A 20,110-nucleotide genomic window follows, 5' to 3' on the forward strand; every position below is an offset into this window, starting at 1 on the left:
AGGAGGGAGGCCAGCGTGTGGCCGAGCGCTTGCACCAACGCTGACGGGCTTTTGCAGGGGCGCGATGTCCCTCACCTCTCTGCATGCACGTAGGTGAACCTGCAGGATGTCTAGTGAGGAATAAGGGACTGAGATATCTGCAAGGAGATTTTGGTTCTCCAGACTCCTGCTGGGCTGTATATAACACCCCCATGTAGCAGCGATGGTGGCACCTAAGTCTTTAGTGGGTTTATGGCACTTCAAGGAGGGGGAAGGGGACAGAGAGTAAAAACCATCTGAGGAATACCTGATGGGAGAGGTTTCTTTGGTCTCCTGCCCTTGGATGCTCTGCTGTACCAAGGGTTTTTTTCCCCCCCTGTTGGTTTGAGGTTCTGCTGTTGTGAGAGGCTTTTCAAAGAACCCCGAAAACGCTTTGCAGCATTTTCTAGAGACGACCACATTCACCTCATCGCCTCTGGAAGTTGCCGATGCTTTGTTCCCAGCTCTCACATCAGCTCGCTGAGCTGTAGCTTGCAGGGGGACTGCAAGTCGTCTGCTGAAATGTGGGCTCACCCCACGAAATTAGGATCAAAAGCCCCAGCTGGGTCCGGAGGCTGAGTTAGAGCTGGTGGAGGGAGGCGTCAGTGGCTGCACTGTGCTCCTCCAAGGCCTGGACCACGCTCAAGGCAGGCAGCCAAATGCATTTTTTGGTGTGACAGCAGGATGGTGGTTACTCTTTACATTGTCAGGTACTTGTATACATGCCTGGCTGCTAAATATGTCTGGGTGTGCTGTATTTCTGTTCTGCCTCATCAGAGCAGATGATAGCTATTCACCTCTCTCTGCGGTGAACGGGAGCAGGGCCAGCTTAGCACCATGGGAGAAGTAATAAACTTCTCCTGAGCTGTGGTTGCTCCTTCTGTGCTTGCCAGGCAAGCTCAATACAGCTTTCTTCCCAGTTTAGCACAACTTTGCATGATTTGTGGCTGCAGTCAGTTGGACTGACTTGAAAAGTAAAGCTGTTGTAGGCCCTCCAAAGTTATGGACTATGTTCCTCACCACCCCTGACTTCCCCCGGAGGTAAGGCACTGGAGAAGGTGCTGGCTCAATGTATTTTTGGGTGATGCAAATTGAGGGTGTCTTTTTGAATGTTGAGCCAATTGACAAATAGAGGCTGAGAAGAGACTCAGCAGCAGCCTCCTGCCGGCTGACGTGAGCCACTTGCCGGAGCCCAGCGGTGCACGCCACGGTGCAGATGTGCATCATCAGAGATGCTGCTGCTGGCACAACCCCAAGGTCTGCTTCCAGGAGCAGAGCGGAGACCTCTGAGTTGCCAAATATCTGGACGAAATAAGCTGATTCCCCTCTAGTGTTGCAAGAAAGAACACACTGGACCGACATTGTGTTTTTATTAGTGCTTCCATATGAAAGCAGCATGAGCACATTAGGAAAAGGCACGTTTTCCTCCCAGCAGCGGTTGGGAGCAGGAAAAGCTCAGACAGAAGTTAATGTATATTTTCCTTAATCACTAGCACTACTGTGGGAGACAAGGGCCTGCTCTTTGCTCTCATATGACTTGGACCATTCCTCTTGGCATTTCAACGCCTATGTGAATATGCGTTTATTTGTTTGGTGGTTAACTAATTCCTTGTGATGGCAGGAACCTGGGAAACTGGTGGCAGCCTTAATTCCTGCTGTTTTCTTCCCATGGCACATCTTTCTCTGGGCTTTGGGGTTATTGCTATAGATTATTTACAGGGTATCAAGAGGTGCTTTGTAGAAGCAGTGTGAAGGGACACATGGGGCGTAACCAGTGCCTTGTTCTCCACATGTGCCAAGCAAACTGTTGCCTGGACGCGTTCCTGTGTAACCTGCTCTAGGTGACCCTGCTGTGGCAGGGGGGTTGGACTAGATGATCTCCAGAGGTCCCTTCCAACCCTATGATTCTACGATTCTATGAAATGGCTTTGAATATCCAAGATGTAACCAGGCTCAGGGTGGGTGGCGAGTGCTTGTGTGGAGGTACAGCATCACGGCAGGCCCAGGGCAGGGGTGGGATGGAGGGACCCTCACCCTCATGCCCTCCCATGCCCTGTGTCTGACCTCCAGGTGCTGTGAAGGCTGCGTGTCCCCATGCTTGGCGGGTGTGTGTCCCTCGCTGATGCAGGACCCTTCTCCCTACTGGTTCAACCCCTCAAGAAAGTGGCTGAGGATATTTTCAGCTCCCAGGCTATCCCAGGATATTTTGGCTATATTACCAGTTTCTTGCTTTCCTTCACTGTCTTACCATTTCCCACAAAGCAATAAGTGTGGTAATAGCGAATTGCTTGGGAAGGAAGTTACTGATCCCCAGCCCTGCTCCCACGTCACCCTGTCCCATAGACTCTCCCAGAACCTGCTGGCAGAAGCTCCCCTAGATGCCCTGCAAGCACCCGTCTGCAGTATTGCAGGCCATGGTTTGGCTGAGGATAATTAGGGATAGGACTGCAGAGAAGGACTCAAGACATGGTCAGAAGAGCAAAACCCTAGCAGTGGTCCTCTGCAAAGACACAGGAGACAGGCTGGTCTCACATGAGGCAGAAAAGGCAGAGTTATCAGCAGAGACTTCTGTTTGGTGTCTTACTGGGATCTGAAATATTTCCTTCTCTCTCAGTAGCTGAAAATGACATTACCTGTAAAGGAACCCACTGAGAAGCTCCAAGCCACCATATTTTAATAAATATTAGTATTCTGATGTTCCAGAGGGGAAGGGAGGGCTGCAACAGGAGCAGCCGTGCAGTGCCCGTTCTCAGCTGCTGCGGCTGAAGTCAGCTCAACCCTGCTAGCAGGGTGCAGCTTGCACCCCTTTTGGCCCATCAGCTGGGGAAAGGGGAGAAGGTGGTGTGGAGAACCTGAGTGTGGGGGTGTGTGAATTTAACCCAGTGCTTCTCTCTGTCTGGGGTGTTTCCTTTGCGCAGGGTTTTGATAATTGCCAGCGCCAGATGGGGAGAGCGTGTTCTGCTCAGGGCCAGGGCAGCTGTTGGCAGGAGTGTGGGTTATTTTAGTATTATTTCTAAAAAAAGGCGCCAGGGCACGTGAATTTCAGGGAGACCAGAAGGAAGGAGGACGAGAGCTTTTATAACCCTGGGCAAAATGCCTTTTTCTTTTGTCTCTAGGGGGCGAAGGATTTTTAATCATTTGCATTTCCTTGCTCTCTGTGCTATGTAACTGGACACAGCCCTTACCAAACCCTGCCACAGGCTGTGTAAATCTTCACTGGAGCTGGCGGCGTCTGTGCACGCTTGTGTTCATCCACCAGCGGTCATACAAGGCAGCTGCGAGCGGCCTGCAAAGCCACCGACGCTTGAGAGGGTTTTGGGACGATGCTGCCTAAGAGGGGCTTGGAGCGATAAGCAAAAATACCATCTCTGGTTCATGGGACTCTGTGTCCTCGGCAGCGGGGCTCCAGCCGAGGTATTCAAGCCTGATGCTGATGTTGGTGTCGCAGACGTTTGTGGGGACTCCGAGGGGTCTGCAGCATCCTCTCCCGGGCGACACAGGGCGGTGCAGGGCGTGTTTACCCGCCTCCTCCCGTGTCCGTGCGGGACCCGCTCATCCCCTCCTGCGTGGGCAGCCGTGTCCCAGACAGCGGGGTGCCACGGCGGGGCGAGGGGTGACAGCCTCCCCGGCACCATTCCCTGCCGCGAAGGTGGTCAGAGACCTGAGAGCTCCCTCTCCCGCCCCTGCCCCGGGTCCATGCTCAGGGAAACCACTCTTCCTACACACACATCCCTGCAGGAGCGCTGGAAACCTCCTGCGGAACACTTGTCTTGGTCATAGAATCGCAGAATGGTTTGAGTTGGAAGGGACATTAAAGATCACCTTGTTCTAGCCGCCCTGCCATGGGCAGGGACACCTCCCACTAGACCAGGCTGCTCAAAGCCCCATCCAGCCTGGCCTTGAACGCTTCCAGGGATGGGGCATCCACAGCTTCCCTGGGCAGCCTGTTCCAGTGCCTCACCACCCTCACAGGAAAGGATTTCTTTCTAATATCTAATCTAAATCTACCCTCTTTCAGTTTAAAACTGTTGCCACTTGTCCTGTCACTACGGACCCTGGTAAAATGTCTCTCTCCATCTTTCTCATAAGCCCCCTTTAAGTACTGGAAGGCCACTATAAGGTCCCCTCGGAGCCTTCTCTTCTCCAGGCTGAACAACCCCAACTCTCTCAGTCTGTCCTCATAGGAGAGGTGCTCCAGCCCTCTGTCCTATTGCTGCTCTTTCATTTCTGTTTTTTTTTTATACCACGTCCAGGTGACTGAGTTTAAAAATGGATGATCTGAACCAGCAGAAACATCTCTGGGCTGTTTTGCTTGCTAAAAGAGCAGTTACTGCACCTGGTCTCTGGGACCTGGAGGACAAAAATGCCTTCATCCATGCATCCCCCGGGACATTATCCTGGAGTTCTCGGGGCCTCAAGCTGAGACCGGAGCCTGTGATTGCTGCCTGTCCTTGCTGCCCTCTGGCAAAGTGTCTGATCCCTGTGTTGTGCTCCCTTCTGCTCCCCGCTCCCCATCTTGTGTGTATCTGGTCTGCTAACCCTTGTGAAGCCTTGTTCCCCCTCCAGGCAATGCCCAGAGATTGTCAAGGATTATGGCTTTATTGGATCAGATTATGAAGTCCAAACAGTGCAGATCCTCTGCACCCTCTCTTCTCTCCCCCGTGCAGCTTTCCCGCTCTGAGGTCTGTGCTGTGCTCATAAGCTTTGCAGACGAACATTTCTGAGCTCTGCGGGGAAGAGATGATAGACAGGCTAGTAGTTGTGGAGCAGTCTCATCCCTTTTTTTGACTGTGATCTGAGGAAACCACTTCAAGGCTGTCATGTACCCGTGTCCTCACTGCGTAGAGCTGGAGACATCAGGTCCTATGATAAGGGATGCGTACCTGGGATGTCAGGACTATGGCCTGGGAAGGGATGTGTCACCTGTTGGGGTACATGACGCTTTTCAAAGCTGCTTTTGTGCCGGAATCTGCAATGGAATGGGAGCTGAGGCACTGGGCTCCAGATCTGGGGCAATTGTGACAAATGAGGCTGGAAGTGGCCGGTGCTTAGCGGGACCAGCTCAGACACGAGCCCCAGGGCCAGCGTGGGGGGGGAGCAGGATCCCAGGGGAAAGAGGGTGCAAATTGCCTTGTTGTGAGGAATTCTTGTGGCCGCACCGGTGAAAAGGGAATAGATGGGAACTTAAAACTAACACTGAAAAATACCATAAAAAATAGACAAGAGTTGGGGACAGCCATGGGGAAGGCAACTATTGTAGAAAACTGTGAAGTAGATCTAATTCTGTAATGCAGTGTAGGCAAAGAATGGTCATATAACGCCTTGCTGTATCCATCTGTAATTGATCTAGGATGCTTACATAGTGGAAGCTTTCCCAGCTCCTGCTAGGAAGGAAACACCAGTAGCAATCCGGCTCCAGAAACGTATCTGTTAACAAAACAAAATAATCCCTCATCTTCCCCAAGGCCTGGTGTGGGAAAGGAGGAAAGGGTGGATCTGTTTAAGGGTTTTAGAAGGAAGGGAGTATGGGAAATGCTGTATCCTTTAAAGGAATTATTTGTGTCTCGGCTTCACTGAAAATGCTAGAGGCCACTGAACCTCCGGATGGGAGATGTGGCAATATGTGGTGCAGCAGGTTCAGTGGGTCTCGGTTGGCTAAAAGTTGTCGCCTGTTTTATTATTATTTTTTTTGCTGAAGTTACATGAGACCGGCTTGTTCTGCTGAGAAAAAGTGTCAGTGATTGACTTATTGATGTTTTCACTGTTAAAACTTTATCTTGGAGTTTTTTTCCCCCCCTTTTTTAGGTTGGGTGTGCCGATAGGCACAGCTGGGGGGAACTAAGCTCCTGGCGTGCCCTTGAGCTTGCTGTGCAATGAAAGAGCATCTTGACGGATGCCAGACAAAAGGACTAATTAAATAAACTATCCTAATCCTTTTACCCCCAGCAAAACTTGCCAGTAACTGCTGAGCAAATCATAACGTGACTGAATTAAAACTGTCACGTGAAGTCTTGAAATCATGACTGGAATTGAGGAATTTGCTGCACTGGTTCAGTGCAAAATTACCACTGCTGAGAGATATTTCCTTTCCGAAACCCATGTTCTGGTTAGTGTTCAAAGCTGTAAGATCCTATGCCTTTTTTTCCCCCCAGGGGTTGATTCCAGCAGCGCTTGGTCAGGGTGGTTATCTAGTCGCTCCTCAGCTGTCTCTCCGAAGCACTGGGTAGGACAGCTTTCTCCAGCATCTTGCTCCGGGGCAGGCTTTTACGCCCCCAGTCTGCCCTGGGGCTGTCTTCTGAACTGCCCCCATGTCCTCAACTTTTTGCTGCTGGGACCAGGCACAGTGAGTGGGTTCGGTTTGAGATAACGACAATGCATTTAGATATCCAGACATGGGTCTGTCTCTCTCATATCGGATGGCTTGACTTGGTTGCCTAAATATGGACATTGGTGCCATTTGAGAGGCTCCAGGCAGGCTGAGATGCGTGGCTGGCGGGGGTGACACGGGAGGTATGAAAGACCTTTAGAGACTGGAGAAGGCAGGCAGGATGCTTGAGGACATCTTGGGTACCCTCAGTGCCTACACACCCCACCCCACGGGTAGACGCCTGCCTTTGGGTGGCTGAATCTTGAACTGAGCCTGCCCCCCCCGGGCTGCCCCATGGATGCTCTCCCACGCGATGCAGGAGGGAAGCAGTGTTGCCTCCAGCTGCGATCCCTCTGCCTACGGAGCAGAGGAGCTGGTGTGCCCCCGACTGTGGGTTGGCCTGGGAGGCTGCTGATGGAGCTGCTACATCTCATCACCCAGGAGCCCCTCTCTGTGGGGGCAGTCCAGCATTTCATGAGCGTGATCGTTCAGTTTTCTTCCCCAGTGCACGATCTTGCATTCAGGCTCATTAACACCAAGGACAGAGTGAGACAGGCCGCTTTTAAGCTCATTATTCACCACCCACCACATCTATCACGTGAAAACTTTGCAGACGATCTCAGGACACTGAGCTGGTTATGGTATGCCCCTACAATGACTTTCTAATGTCTATCAGTTAAACAGTTTTAATCCTCTCGATGTCACGAAGCAGTATATCAAATGTGCCCTTATAAAGCAAGGGATTTTGTTTGATCAGCGTGACTGTACTGCTGAAAGGATAATGGATGCCAATCTTTTTTTGTCTCCTATATCCCCATACAGACCTCTATGTCATTTTATCCACCTGTGGTTATCCCTTTGAATGCAAGTGCAATACAAAACCACTTCTCTCTGTTTTCATGGTCCCGTGAATGCTGTGGACACTTGCCTCTGTCTTTCTAATTTCCATTTTACCTCTTTTTTTTCCCCGGCTACAATTCCTAGGGTCGGACCCCAAGGGACTGACCAGGTGGTCAGTCACCTTGGCCTGTCACCATGGGGGTCACTGCTAGACCACACAACAACATTTGCCCTGGCAGAGCAATAGGACACGTCATGGAAGGAGCCTGCTTTTCCCAGTCCCTTTTTTGGCATAATCACAGTTGAACCCTGACAAATGCTTCTCATGCTCTGCAGGGAAGTGTCTGGCAGATCCCACCAGAAAAACGTGTGATGATAAGTCTCCCTGTTTTCTCTGCCCTGCTGGAAGAGTGCAGGTGTCATGGGCATCTGGAGCAGAACAGGGCCAAAACGTTGTACTATCCCAAAGACAAGAGTCAGAATCCTTTCTCAGTCCTTTCAGGCCAATCTTGACTAGGCGATTTCTTGGGGTAGGGATGCCAGCAAACACCACAAAGTTTGGTGGTTGGAAGTGTCCACTTTGTTGAAGATAATCTGCATCTTCCAGGGGGAAAAAAAAAAACCAAACCAAAAATCTCTGCTGGGGAAGAAAAGGGCACTGGGAGCAGACAGAGAAGGGATGGGGCGTACATAGGGGTCAGGACTTCCCTGCAGATGGGTATGGTTTGGGTGATAACCAAGCTCCCCACCACTGACCCGGTTAAGAAAAATGATTTGCAGTCCTGCCTTTGTCTCCTTGGTTATTTGCTTTCATGGTTTGGGGTTTCTTTGAAACCATTCAGCAGCAAAGGGGGGGGTCCTGGCTGCTTTGACAAGCTGGCGAGCTTTTTTTCTGGAGCAAGAAGGAAAGGGTAGCTCAGAACACTTGTTGTGTGTGGTAGCAATGAGTGAGATGCATCAGAAACTGCTCGGCTCAACAAAAACAACATGAGCCTGCCCAGAAACAAGGGACCTGGGGCTGCCTTCCTCCATGTTTTGGATGAGTAAGTGCTGAGGAATGTAACCCTGAGGAAAGTTCACCGTTCCTCCCCGGTGACTGACAGGCTGCGAGAGCAGGAACAACCTGTAATTTTCCATGTGGGGCAAGAGATCAGCCACAGTCTCCATGATGAGAGCACAGAAGCTGAGACCAAACCCTGCTTGAGGCAAGTCAACAGTGGGCCAAAAGTCTCCTGCTGGTGCCATTGACTGCTTCTGCTGCAGGAAAACAGAAGGTGATGCTACCAGAAAGGAAGAGTCACAACATTCTAGAGCACATGTATGAATGCAGTGCCAGATCTTGCTACTCCAGCTCCACAATGTGCTCATAGATCCTGAGGAAGGCACCAAAATCAACGGTGCTTTTGCATATTACTGACCACTGATGACCAGCAAGTGCAGCTGATTGGAAAGCTTGATTTTTCCAGCTCTTGAAAGTCTTTTAACACTGGTTCCTCTACGTGACTCTTGTGGGGCTGTGTCTGCAGCACTGCACAGCTTTGCGAACAGGTCCAGTTACACCATTATAACCCCATATATGGTTGTATATTACCTGCAGACTTTGTCCTGAGAGTTGTAAATGGTGGGTAAGGACCTTGAATAGGCAAGAAACATGGTTTTAAAAAATGAAAGACATCGGCGATGCTAAGCATGTGAGGGCTTTGCTTTTCAGCAGCTGGTCATTACCTCCAGAGAGGCTGGTCATTCGGTAAGCAGGCTGCTAATGATGGTGCTCTCAGCCCCACAAATTAATGGGCTGCATCGGCAAATGCGATATCCAGCTAGAATCAAGCTAATAAAGATTTTTGTTCTGTTCTGCTCTAGATTTCTCATTGAAGCAGTCTGTTAAAGTGCCTTGCCCCAGCCAGTAGAGCCCTGCAGCTCAGTTTTTGCAGAGTCCTCCCTCAAGTTCGAAATGCTGCAGGGAGTGGAGGGCAACCACCTCTAAACTGGGAGACGAACTATTTGGGCAAATTTTCTGTTCAGACTGTTGAAATTTTGGTCTAAGTTCTTAGGGCTTGGATCAGTTCTGGGGAGATGTGGAACATCCTTCTCCTCAGCACAGCTGGGTGAGCGTGCGAGGAAATGCTGAGGGCTACCTCTAAACTTTTTGGAGAAAGTGGTGGCCATGAGACCTTGGCCGTGTCACCTTGGCGGTATTGGCTGATAGCCTCCTTCTGCTCACCTACCCCATCTCAACTTATATTACGATTACCTAGATTTCTTTTTGCTGTATGTGGAACTCACACTTTGGGACTTGCCGGCCTAAGCAGGGACCCTCCAGCAGATGCTTTATACAAACAACAGCCTGCCGGACTGAGAAACGGGTGAGGAATTTGGGATTTGGCATGGATGAACGTGGCTGGATGAGGCCATGCAAACAAATCACCTTCCTCAAATCAGGGGAAAACCAGCAGCAAACACTGTGTCCTCAGCCAGTGATGAGTCAGCCCATGGGTCCCATGGAGTTATCGTCACCAGCTTTCATTAGTTAGACCAGTCACTGCAGCAGTGGGAGGCAGACAGCAGCCTGGAGTCGCTGTCTGTCTGTCCTGTAGGCAATCTGCATTAAAATGGAAGAAAATCAGTCCTCTGAGCAAGGCAGATTCTGCCCTGAGCGTTACCCAACGCCACCAGGTAGGTCGGCTGAGAGCCAAGGCAGTACCCATCATGATGAAGATGATGTGTGATGGGGACGTGAGGTTTGGGGGCCATAAGCTGTGCCTGGTGGGAAGGGGCTTTGCCATGCTGGCACCGGGGACACCACAATGGCAGTGGCTGGGGCAGGGGCCATTGCTGAGCTCTGCCTGCAGCTGATGAGCCGTGCCGGGGCCTGGGTGGAGGTGGGTGCTGGGATCTGGAGGGGGACCTGTGTGAACAGTGCAGTTACGCAACAGCCCACACCTGCCTCGCCCCCGGCTGCTCTTACTTCCACTTTCTGAGTGTCTAAATTCCTGTAAACGAAGAAGGTGTGAAACTGATTGGAGTTTTGGGGTGCTTTTTTTTTTTAACACACAGTATTCCACTGAGGGCCAGAAGTCAGAAGAGCAGAGCATCCTTTCACAGGCCCAAAGAGAGGGCGCAACGACAGATGACATCCTGCTGCTGATGACATCCAGATGACATCTGACGCTGAGCGCTGGCTCTTCAAAGCAGCCTGCTGCCCTGAACCCGGCTCTGGCCAAGGAGCTAGCTTGAAAATGCTGGTCCCGAAATGCAGTTGCATCGTGGAGGGGGCTGTATGTGAAGGGGAGATGGCTCCCCAGGCCTGCTTTCCTCCACCACGCTGGTGGTAGGTACACGGCTAAGTGCTGTGCGCAGCCTGTAAACCTTGGGGATGTGCCTCAGGGAACAAATGTAAATGGGTTAAACTGCTGTCACAGGAAAATTCGGTGTGGACGCTCATTCCCAAACACCCTTATGCTGTAGGTACAGCAGCACAGAGGTGGGATGTGCTTCCTTGCAGGCCCTCCCTGCCCTCTCCCCGGGGTTTTTTCCTCCCTGCAGAGCCATCGTCCCCGGGGCAGGGCTTTGATCCCCTGCCATGGGCTTCCGAGAAGAGTGGCTGAGCTGCAGAGATAGCACGGCCGTTGCATCGTGACAGCCCTTGGCGGCAGCCCAGGGCTTGTGGGCTGGTGGCTTTGGGGTCCTTTATTGGTGTGGGAGAGTAAATGGGTTTGGATGGGGTGGGGAGGGTGCTGCTGTAGCTCCCTGCCAACCCCCCAGCAGCTGTAGATGTGGCAGGAGATAATAGGAGATAACAGATAATAGCACTATGTGGGCGCTGGTGACAGTTTTGGGAGCTGCCTGGCACTCCTGCTCCTGGGAGCCACTTTCCCAGGACAGAGGAGGAGCATGTCCCTGCCTGTCCAGGCTGCCTAATAGGATGGGATTTTGCAGTGCTTGCCCTCCTGGGATAGAGACATGTATTCAAATTTGTATATTGGCATGTATATTTAGCACAGTAGGTCCCACAGAACATCTCCTGGATGGGTGCCTGCATTGGTCCAACGTCCTAAATAGGACCAATAAATACTGCAAGCCATGGCCTCTGTGGCCATTTCTGATACGCCCCATCTGAGGAGAGCTCAGACCCAAGTTTGTGACCTTGACGCTGACCTGCTGAAATGAATAATCAACTCGAATTTACAGTGTCAGAGGTGATACTGGAGGGAAGGACTCTTTTCTTCCAAATCTACTCATTACAGCAGTAAATTTAACATAGTGTCATTATACAGTCAAAAGGGCAATATTGGCTCCCCTGAGGGGTCAGTCTTCTGCTGCCCTCCTGCCCTGCCTGTTCCTCTTCCAGCCAAGCGCAGTGCTGTGCTGGGCCCTGTAACTCATTGTCCCAGTTCCCAGGAGCACGTGCCCAGGTGACGGTGACCACTTAGTGTCATTCAAGGACATTGTGCATCCTACATGGCAGAAGAGCCTCCAAGCCTCATTAAACTCCTGGTTTCATCAAAACTGCTTCGGGGAAAACATTTTGGTTGATGAGAGCAGATCGTTTGCAGAGTTGGATGAGGGAAGTGATGTTGTTCAAATAAAAGGGAATTTTATTAATATAAAATAAATGCTGACTCTTTAAAGAAGGTGAATATTCGCCTCTTCTTCTTCATACCTATGTTCTCCCTTTCTCATGCTATTTATTTAAAACACATGGAACCAGGTGGCACATGGAGTCAGTTTCTCCGGGAAGCGAATTTTTGTCTGCACATGTAGGAAAGTGAAATCTGCCTCCAAATGCAGGAATCGGTGTTGAAAGTGAAAATGAACCGGTAGGCGGGAGGGGCCAGAAAAGAGAGGGGGAGAGCGAGACTGGGGGGATGGGGGCAACATGGCATTTCCAGATCTCTGCCTTAAACCCAGATGGTGGCCGTTCCCATATCAGGCAACGAGTTTCCCGCTTTCCGCATCCCGAATCTCTTAAAAAACAGGTATAACATCCTGCGCCCTCCTTTCGGGCGCCCACACTGGCTGCAGGCGATGGAGGCTGGCTTGGTGTGTTTTCCCCTTCTCTCTCCCCGCCTCCACACCGAGTTCCGCAGCGCCCCGCGTTGAATTCCGCGCTCTCCCGCCTTTTCCTGCCTCCGCTCCGCTGGCGCCAAACCAAGGGGCGGGGCTTTTCCCTCCACAATGGAAGGCGGGGCGCCGTCCCGGCCCGCCAGCCAATAGAAGCGCGGGGGCGGGCGTTGGCAGTGGCGGGGCGGGCTGTGATTGGCCAGCCGGGCTTTCTGGCGCCAAGTTCGAAGGGGATATAAAGGGGCGGCGCCGCTCCCGCCACTCAGTCCCGCTCCTCTCACCGCCGCCATGCTGTCCGCCCGCGCCCCGCTCGCTGCCCGCCACGACCAGCCCCGCCTGTCGCCCGCGAAGGGCCTGTCACCCATGAAGAACCTGGCGCTGAACGACAAGGAGAACACGGTGAGGCCCCCCTCCTCTTCCCGGCCCTGCGGCTCCCCAGCCCGGCAGCGTTCTCACCGTGCCCTTCTCTCTCTCTCCCCGCAGCCCCCCGCGCTCAGTAGCGCCCGCGTCCTGGCCAGCAAGGCGGCCCGTAAGATCTTCCTGGAGGGGGACGGGAAGCCGGTGAGTGCGGAACGCCCGGGCACCGCGCCCGACCTTCTGCCCTTCCCCGGCGGTTCACCTCTTCCCCCCCGCACCGCTGCCCTCTCCCTTCCCAGTCCGTCCCGCCGCCCCCGCGTCCCTCGCCCTCACGGGGTTCTCCCTTACCCGCCGCCCCTCGGTTTCCCGCCAAAGCCCGGCGTCCCCTCAGCCGCGCCGCTGAGACGAGCCCGCCCCGAGCCGCTCTCCCCCCGCTCCAGGTGCCGCGGGGTGCGGAGCAGGAGGCGGAGGAGGAGCCGCTGCTGCGGGAGAACCCCCGCCGGTTCGTCATCTTCCCCATCCAGTACCACGACATCTGGCAGATGTACAAGAAGGCCGAGGCTTCCTTCTGGACGGCGGAGGAGGTGAGGGGGGGGGTGTCGGGGAGGGGAGGACAGACAGCCCAGGGCTCTGGTACGGGCGCCGTACCTGAAACCCAGTGTTTTTGCAGTTATTTGACCGCGGGGGGGTGGAACTAGGTGATTTTTAGGGTCCCTTCCAACATAAATCACTCTATGATCTCAGTACAAGAAGGATATAGACCTGTTGGAGTGGAACCATGAAGATGACTTGAAGTCTGGAGAACCTCTCCTGTGAGGACAGGCTGAGAGAGTTGGGGTTGTTCAACCTGGAGAAGAGAAGGCTCTGGGGAGACCTTATAGCCCCTTCCAGTACCTGAAGGGGGCCTACAGGAGAGATGGGGAGGGGCTCTTTATCAGGGAGTGGAGCGATATGATGAGGGGTAACGGTTTTAAACTGAAACAGGGGATATTTAGGTTAGACATCGGGAAGAAATCCTTTCCTGTGAGGGTGGTGAGGCACTAGAACAGGTTGCCCAGAGAAGTTGTGGCTGCCCCATCCCTGGAAGTGTTCAAGGCCAGGCTGGATGGGGCTTTGAGCAGCCTGGTCTAGTGGGAGGTGTCCCTGCCCATGGCAGGGGGTTGGAACTGGATGGTCTTTAAGGTCCCTTGCAAGCCATTCTATGGCTCTTTCTGCAATGTTTCAGGTGGACCTTTCCAAAGACCTCCAGCACTGGGAATCCCTGAAGCCTGAGGAGAAGTACTTCATTTCCCATGTCCTTGCCTTCTTTGCTGCCAGCGATGGCATCGTCAATGAAAACTTGGTAAGTGTGTAGAAACACTCCTGTCAGAAACACTGCTCTGTTAAGATAACCAGATACTGCACGTTTGATGTGCTTGCTGGCTGATCTAGCTTGTTTGCTAAGACATGTAGTGTTGTAGCATTACAACATGTAATGCTGTCTTATGCTAATTAGCAAATCAGGGTTGCTTCTGTAATCCCCAGTTTTGCCCATGCCCCATGGGCGTTGCCTTATGGTAACACTTGGCAGTTTCAGAGCCCTTGTTCTGCTTCTACCCTCTCAGTGCTCTTCTCCCTAATGGGGGATAAGCAAAACTAAGAAATTTTCCCATTTCTCTTGGGACCAAAGAATAACTCAGGACTTGGATCTCTAAGGGGCTGCTGCTCTTCATATTGCTGTTAATAATCCACATGTCTGGAATTAATCTGAAAAGGATTCTGTGGGCTGAACAAGAGCTGTTATAGACAGCATCAATGCCTCTAAACTGCAATTTAGTTATAAATGCCTCTGCAAATACTCTTTTATTTCCTCTAGGTGGAGCGGTTCAGTCAAGAAGTACAAATCACAGAAGCCCGTTGTTTCTATGGCTTCCAGATTGCCATGGAAAATATACATTCAGAAATGTACAGTCTTCTTATTGACACCTACATCAAAGATTCTAAAGAGAGGTTTGTATTGCTTGATGATGAAAGGTTTGAAACTCTTAAGTGTGGAGATTTAAATGATGCATATCAGTCACTTTCTGACTTTTAAGCTAATTTTAGGATTTGAACTAGATTTTATATAAAATACCACTGCTGCTTAAGAGCAGCTTTACTTCAGAATATTTTTCTCCTCTGAAGTGTATAAGCAAGAATTTGCTTAGATTAAGTGTGAAACTGAAACCATTTAGTACTGAAATGAATGAAACTATGTAGAAGATGGAGCAGTCAAATAAAGGGAGTATACTAAATTACAGTAAGCGCTTATATGGAGGACCCCTGCACCTAGTAGAAAGCTATGTAGGAAAGATCTGAGAATGATACCACTTTTATTAAAATGTCGTCTCCAAAACCCAGTGCATTTAGTTACCAGCCAGCACTTTTACATAGTGTGTGCTGCCTTTACTCACTTGACTGTTTTGCTTGGGGAGCAAAAAGCACGAAAAGTGGCTGCTTTTGGTCTTAATTAAAAATAAAACCAAAGTGTACAACTTTCATAACAAGATGAATCAATTCAAGAATGGTATCTTAAACTAAATGCGGGGCTTAAAGCTGTCTGACCTGAGTTACTCTGGTGTTGTCTTGTCAGACCAGCACTCTTGAGTGAAATGCCATGTGGTATTGCAGTGCTATTTGCAGTCTAGATACACTTAATTGCTGCTCCTCTGGAGAAAGCCGACCATGTCACTTCTACTTCAAGATGCTTAATTCCACTAAAAGTTTAAGGAAGAACTGCTTACATGAGAGCTTTTGAGAGCTTTGGTGTCTTGCTACTGGCAAGTGGCGGCTGGCTGATCTGTAGTTTTGAAAGCCTTGTTCAAGTATATCACTTGATGAAACAGTGCTCCTCTTCATATTGTCATGGGAGTTCTTGTGAACTGCTGTTGATGTGATGGGTAGGTGATGAGGAGATAGTTGATGGGTAAGACTGCTGCAAAATAAGGAGAGGAAGGAGACTTAATTATCACGGTGAAGGTGCAGAGCACTCGTAAGTGAGTAAGACCATCTAGGTCAGTGAACGCTTATTGTACTAATTGTGCTGATGTCTGATCCTAATAAGTTTTATCCTTTTCAGGGAATTTCTTTTTAATGCTATTGAAACACTGCCATGTGTTAAAAAGAAGGCTGACTGGGCCATGTGCTGGATTGGGGACAAGAAAGCAACGTATGGTGAGTGTATCTATTGGAAGCAAAGTGAAATTCCTTCCTTAAAAAGATGGAGGAACCACCATTTGTCCAGACTTCACAGTTCTCGGGGATTATTGTTGTCACAGAGGGAGTACGTGCTCTCCGGTATAAGATATATTGGTATCATTCTCGAGATGAAGAAAATAATTTTTATCTTGCGAATGAGCTACTGACATGAATATTTGTAAAATTGCTGGCAGTCTGAATAATGGTAGCTCATGTGGCAGTCTTCATCTGCCGGGCTAGATGACCAAATTGCTGTCACGTGTCCAGAGCTGAACTGGCTGTGTCTCTCCTGCAGACGTGTACGATTGGAGGCTGTAGCTCCTCTGCCTTACTGATTCTTGATGTCTCACTTCAAAGGCGAGATGAGGTGATACAGATCATTATTTCACTAGTATTAAAGCATTCTTCATGGCCAAAGTTCCTTACTTAATCAAAGAGGAGCAGGCAATGACTAAAATCCGCTGCTAAAATGACTGCTCTTTTTCAGTGTGTAATCTGTGGGGAAAAAAGATGGTATTGATGGTTAACCTGGGGAAGGAGCCTTGGCTTCAGCTGCTTGGTAGCTACTCTAATTAGTTTTTACTTCTCATGTTTAAAAGTTTTGCTTGCTGACTAGAAGTCTTTACTGTAATAGTTTTTAAGGACAGGCTGTAGCACTTCAGCAGGAACTTCTTCATTCTCCTTCGAGGAGGCAGTTCACTGGTCTATTTGGAACTTCTGGGTATTAATCCTGTTAAGTTTTCTGTGTGATATGACTATCAGTCTTTCCTTAACAGGAGAACGTGTAGTAGCTTTTGCAGCAGTGGAAGGAATCTTCTTTTCTGGCTCTTTCGCATCAATTTTTTGGCTGAAGAAAAGAGGATTAATGCCTGGACTCACTTTTTCTAACGAACTCATCAGCAGAGATGAGGTATGAATCAAATCCTGGCAGTTACGATGGTAATGTGCCACAGTAGCTCAAAGTAATGGTACTCAGTTGGAGCCGGTATTTTAAAACAGGAGTATGTTTAGAAACAGGCGGTCTGTAAAGCTCATTGAAGTGTGTAAACATGTGTCATTGTGGATCTTGCAGCAGAGAATGAATGAACTTAGCATTTTGCTCCCTTTATAAAGTAGTTTGGAGCTGGTGCAGCTGGTATTGGCTGAACTTGCCTGTGCCTCCTCCTGGTGAGGCAGAAAGTTGTCTGTAGAGAACTCTTTAACATGGCAAGTGCAAAGATGGTGCCTCAATATTGGACTATTTTATTCTGTGCCTACTGACTTTAGTGTCTCTTTTAAATCAGTGTTTCAGAAATAACTTTCTGCAACTTCTTTCCAGGGCTTGCACTGTGATTTTGCCTGCCTCATGTTCAAGCACTTGATACACAAACCATCAGAGGAAAGAGTGAAGGAAATCATCATGAATGCTGTTCTCATAGAACAGGTAATTGCCTGCTCCTTGTTTAGGAACTTGATCGCAATTAAGCAGAAAACTGGGGAACTGTTGGGTATAAAATTAACCCGGACGGTACAGACTGAATACCAGTTTTGGTACATAAAGTGCTTCCATTATCTGCAGGAATTCTTGACGGAGGCACTGCCTGTGAAGCTGATTGGCATGAACTGCACTTTAATGAAACAGTACATAGAGTTTGTAGCGGACCGGCTTATGTTGGAACTGGGATTTAAAAAGGTAAGGCTCTAATACACTGAATCTTTCACAGGAAAAGATAATATTGAGTTTAATTTCCTCTAGAAACCCAAATCCTAAAATGGCTGCAGCAATATTATTGGTATAACTTGTAAAACCATTTAGCAGTCCTGCTGCTAGACCCTGTTGGGAGACCCACAGAATGGCAAGCAAAAGGATGCTATGGAGAAACAGCTGTATAAGAGTTGCTGTGCTTCTGTCTACTGCAGCTAAGAGACAGGAACAAATCCAGTAGAGAAGGCTTGGGGCAGAGGTTTTTATTTGCTACATAATAAGCCTGTTGATGTTTCAGACTCCTTCCAGCTGATCTCAATATTCTCATGTATTCAAGATCATAGAATCACAGAATGGTTTACGTTGGAAGAGACCTTAAAGATCAACTAGTTCCAACCCCCTGCCATGGGCAGGGACACCTCCCACTAGACCAGGTTGCTCGGAGCCCCATCCAGCCTGGCCTTGAACACTTCCAGGGATGGGGCATCCACAGCTTCCCTGGGCAACCTGTTCCAGTGCCTCACCACACTCACAGGAAAGAATTTCTTCCTGATAGCTAAATCTCCCCTCTTTCAGTTTAAAACTGTCACCCCGTGTCCTATCACTCCACTTCCTGATAAAGAGCCCCTCCCCAGCTTTCCTGTAGGCCCCTTCAGGTACTGGAAGGGGCTATAAGGTCTCCCTGGAGCCTTCTCTTCTCCAGGCTGAACAGCCCCAACTCTCTCAGCCTGTCCTCATAGCAGAGGTGCTCCAGCCCTCTGATCATCTTTGTGGCCCTCCTCTGGACCTGCTCCAACAGCTCCACGTCCTCCTTCCATTGGGGGCCCCAGAGCTGGACGCAGTACTCCAGGTGGGGTCTCACAAGAGCAGCGTAGAGGGGCAGAATCACTTCCCTTGACCTGCTGGCCATGCTTCTTTTGATGCAGCCCAGATGCAGATGGCTTTCTGGGCTGCAAGTGTGTGTTGTTGGCTCATGTTGAGCTTATCCACCAGCACCCCCAAGTCCCCAGGGCCGCTCTCAATCCATTCTCCTCCCAGCCTGTATTTGTGCCTGGGATTGCCGTGACCCAGGTGCAGGACCTTGCGCTTGGCCTGGTTGAACTTCAGGAGGTTTGCACAGGCCCACCTCCTAGGCTTGTCCAGGTCCCTCTGGATGGCATCCCTTCCCTCCAGCCTGTTAGACTGTGTCACACAGCGTGGTGTCGTTGGCAAGCTTCCTGAGGGTGCACTCAATCCTACTGTCCGTGTCGCCAACAAAGACGTTAAACAGCGCTGGGCCCAGTTCTGCCCCCTGAGGAATGCCGCTCGTCAAAGATGTGAGCACCTGCAGTGACAATAGAATCGCGTTTGTGTTTCAGATATACAGGGCAGAGAATCCGTTTGACTTCATGGAAAACATCTCTCTGGAAGGCAAGACCAATTTCTTTGAGAAGCGAGTAGGTGAATATCAGAGGATGGGAGTCATGTCGAAGCCCACGGACAACTCTTTCACCCTGGATGCGGAATTTTAAATGAACTGAGACAATGAGTTAATGTATGTGCTCCCCTCTTTACAGGGAAACATGAAATTTATTGAGTCACAGTGTGACTTGATTCCTGTACTAAAATCCCGCTCTTGAAAAGTGTGGTGATATTGGTACATTCCAGGAGGCTAGCGTAGCTCCAGCAGTAAAATCCCTTTTTATTAGCTTTTGCCAATGGTGTTAATTCATAGAATGTTTAATGTATCTCTTACAACATATGCTACTCCATTTTGTGGAAGATACAGGCACCTTCCTTCTGCAAGACGGGAGCTTATGGGCAGTGACCACTAATTTCTGCTCTTCTCCCCATAAACCAAGGAGCAGTTGGGAAATTCTGGTCTTAAAATTTGTTGAATATTCTGCGGAAAACTCTGGAGGCAGCTACATGACCTCACTGCTTTCTTAGCAGGTTTTAAGTTTACCTTTTTTATTATTGTTTTAATAGTTTGTACACAAACCTGGCACTTTAATGTTGACAATAAAGAACTGTGTTGTAATACTCGACAATGGTAAGATGCAAGTCTAATTAGACGTTTGCAACCTAGCCTTTCATGACTTGTCCTTCTTTCCGGGTGTGTAACTTAAAAATGGTGCTGCGAACCAAACTAGATTTTGAAATCTATTGAAGAACAGGAAGAAACTTTGTGGAAGGTGAAGTTGGACATTCTGGGTACTGAAAAATAGCATGCAGCTGGCTTCTGGACTTAATTGCTTTTTCTTTAATATCTGGAACAGTACTTCATGTAACAGCAATAAAGAGCTGGTTGGATTCGGCGTTGTGCTGGCTTTGGTGCTCTGATGGGTGAAGCTGTGTGTTCATTTCCTTCTGAATTGCAGACTTCCCAAGGAAACGCAAGTTCTGCAGGAAATAGCAGCTCACTCATGTGGCTGGTGGATGTCCAGTGAAATTGTTAAGGCTGGGCTCTGACCTTCTGATTGACTGCACTAAAGGGACGGTGTTTGAGGGTAAATTCAGCTAATTCAGGCTGGAGCAGTGTTCTGAGCTTCTGCCTTGTGTTGTTCAGTTCTGGGTTTAATATA

At 49.8% G+C, this 20,110-nt stretch overlaps 1 protein-coding gene across 1 annotated transcript; it reads left to right on the forward strand.

Annotated features, from left to right (window-relative positions):
* Positions 1-12,543: 12,543 nt before the first annotated feature.
* RRM2 (ribonucleotide reductase regulatory subunit M2) lies at positions 12,544-19,838 on the forward strand. Its single transcript, XM_054195917.1, has 10 exons — positions 12,544-12,688; positions 12,773-12,850; positions 13,087-13,230; positions 13,872-13,988; positions 14,502-14,635; positions 15,744-15,838; positions 16,639-16,772; positions 17,181-17,285; positions 17,421-17,534; positions 18,905-19,838. Exons 1-10 carry the CDS (start codon positions 12,578-12,580, stop codon positions 19,055-19,057), a joined length of 1,185 nt encoding a protein of 394 aa, XP_054051892.1. The 5' UTR covers positions 12,544-12,577; the 3' UTR covers positions 19,058-19,838.
* Positions 19,839-20,110: the final 272 nt, after the last annotated feature.

Source organism: Rissa tridactyla, chromosome 3 (assembly GCF_028500815.1).
Source record: "Rissa tridactyla isolate bRisTri1 chromosome 3, bRisTri1.patW.cur.20221130, whole genome shotgun sequence".
Lineage (NCBI taxonomy): Eukaryota > Metazoa > Chordata > Aves > Charadriiformes > Laridae > Rissa > Rissa tridactyla.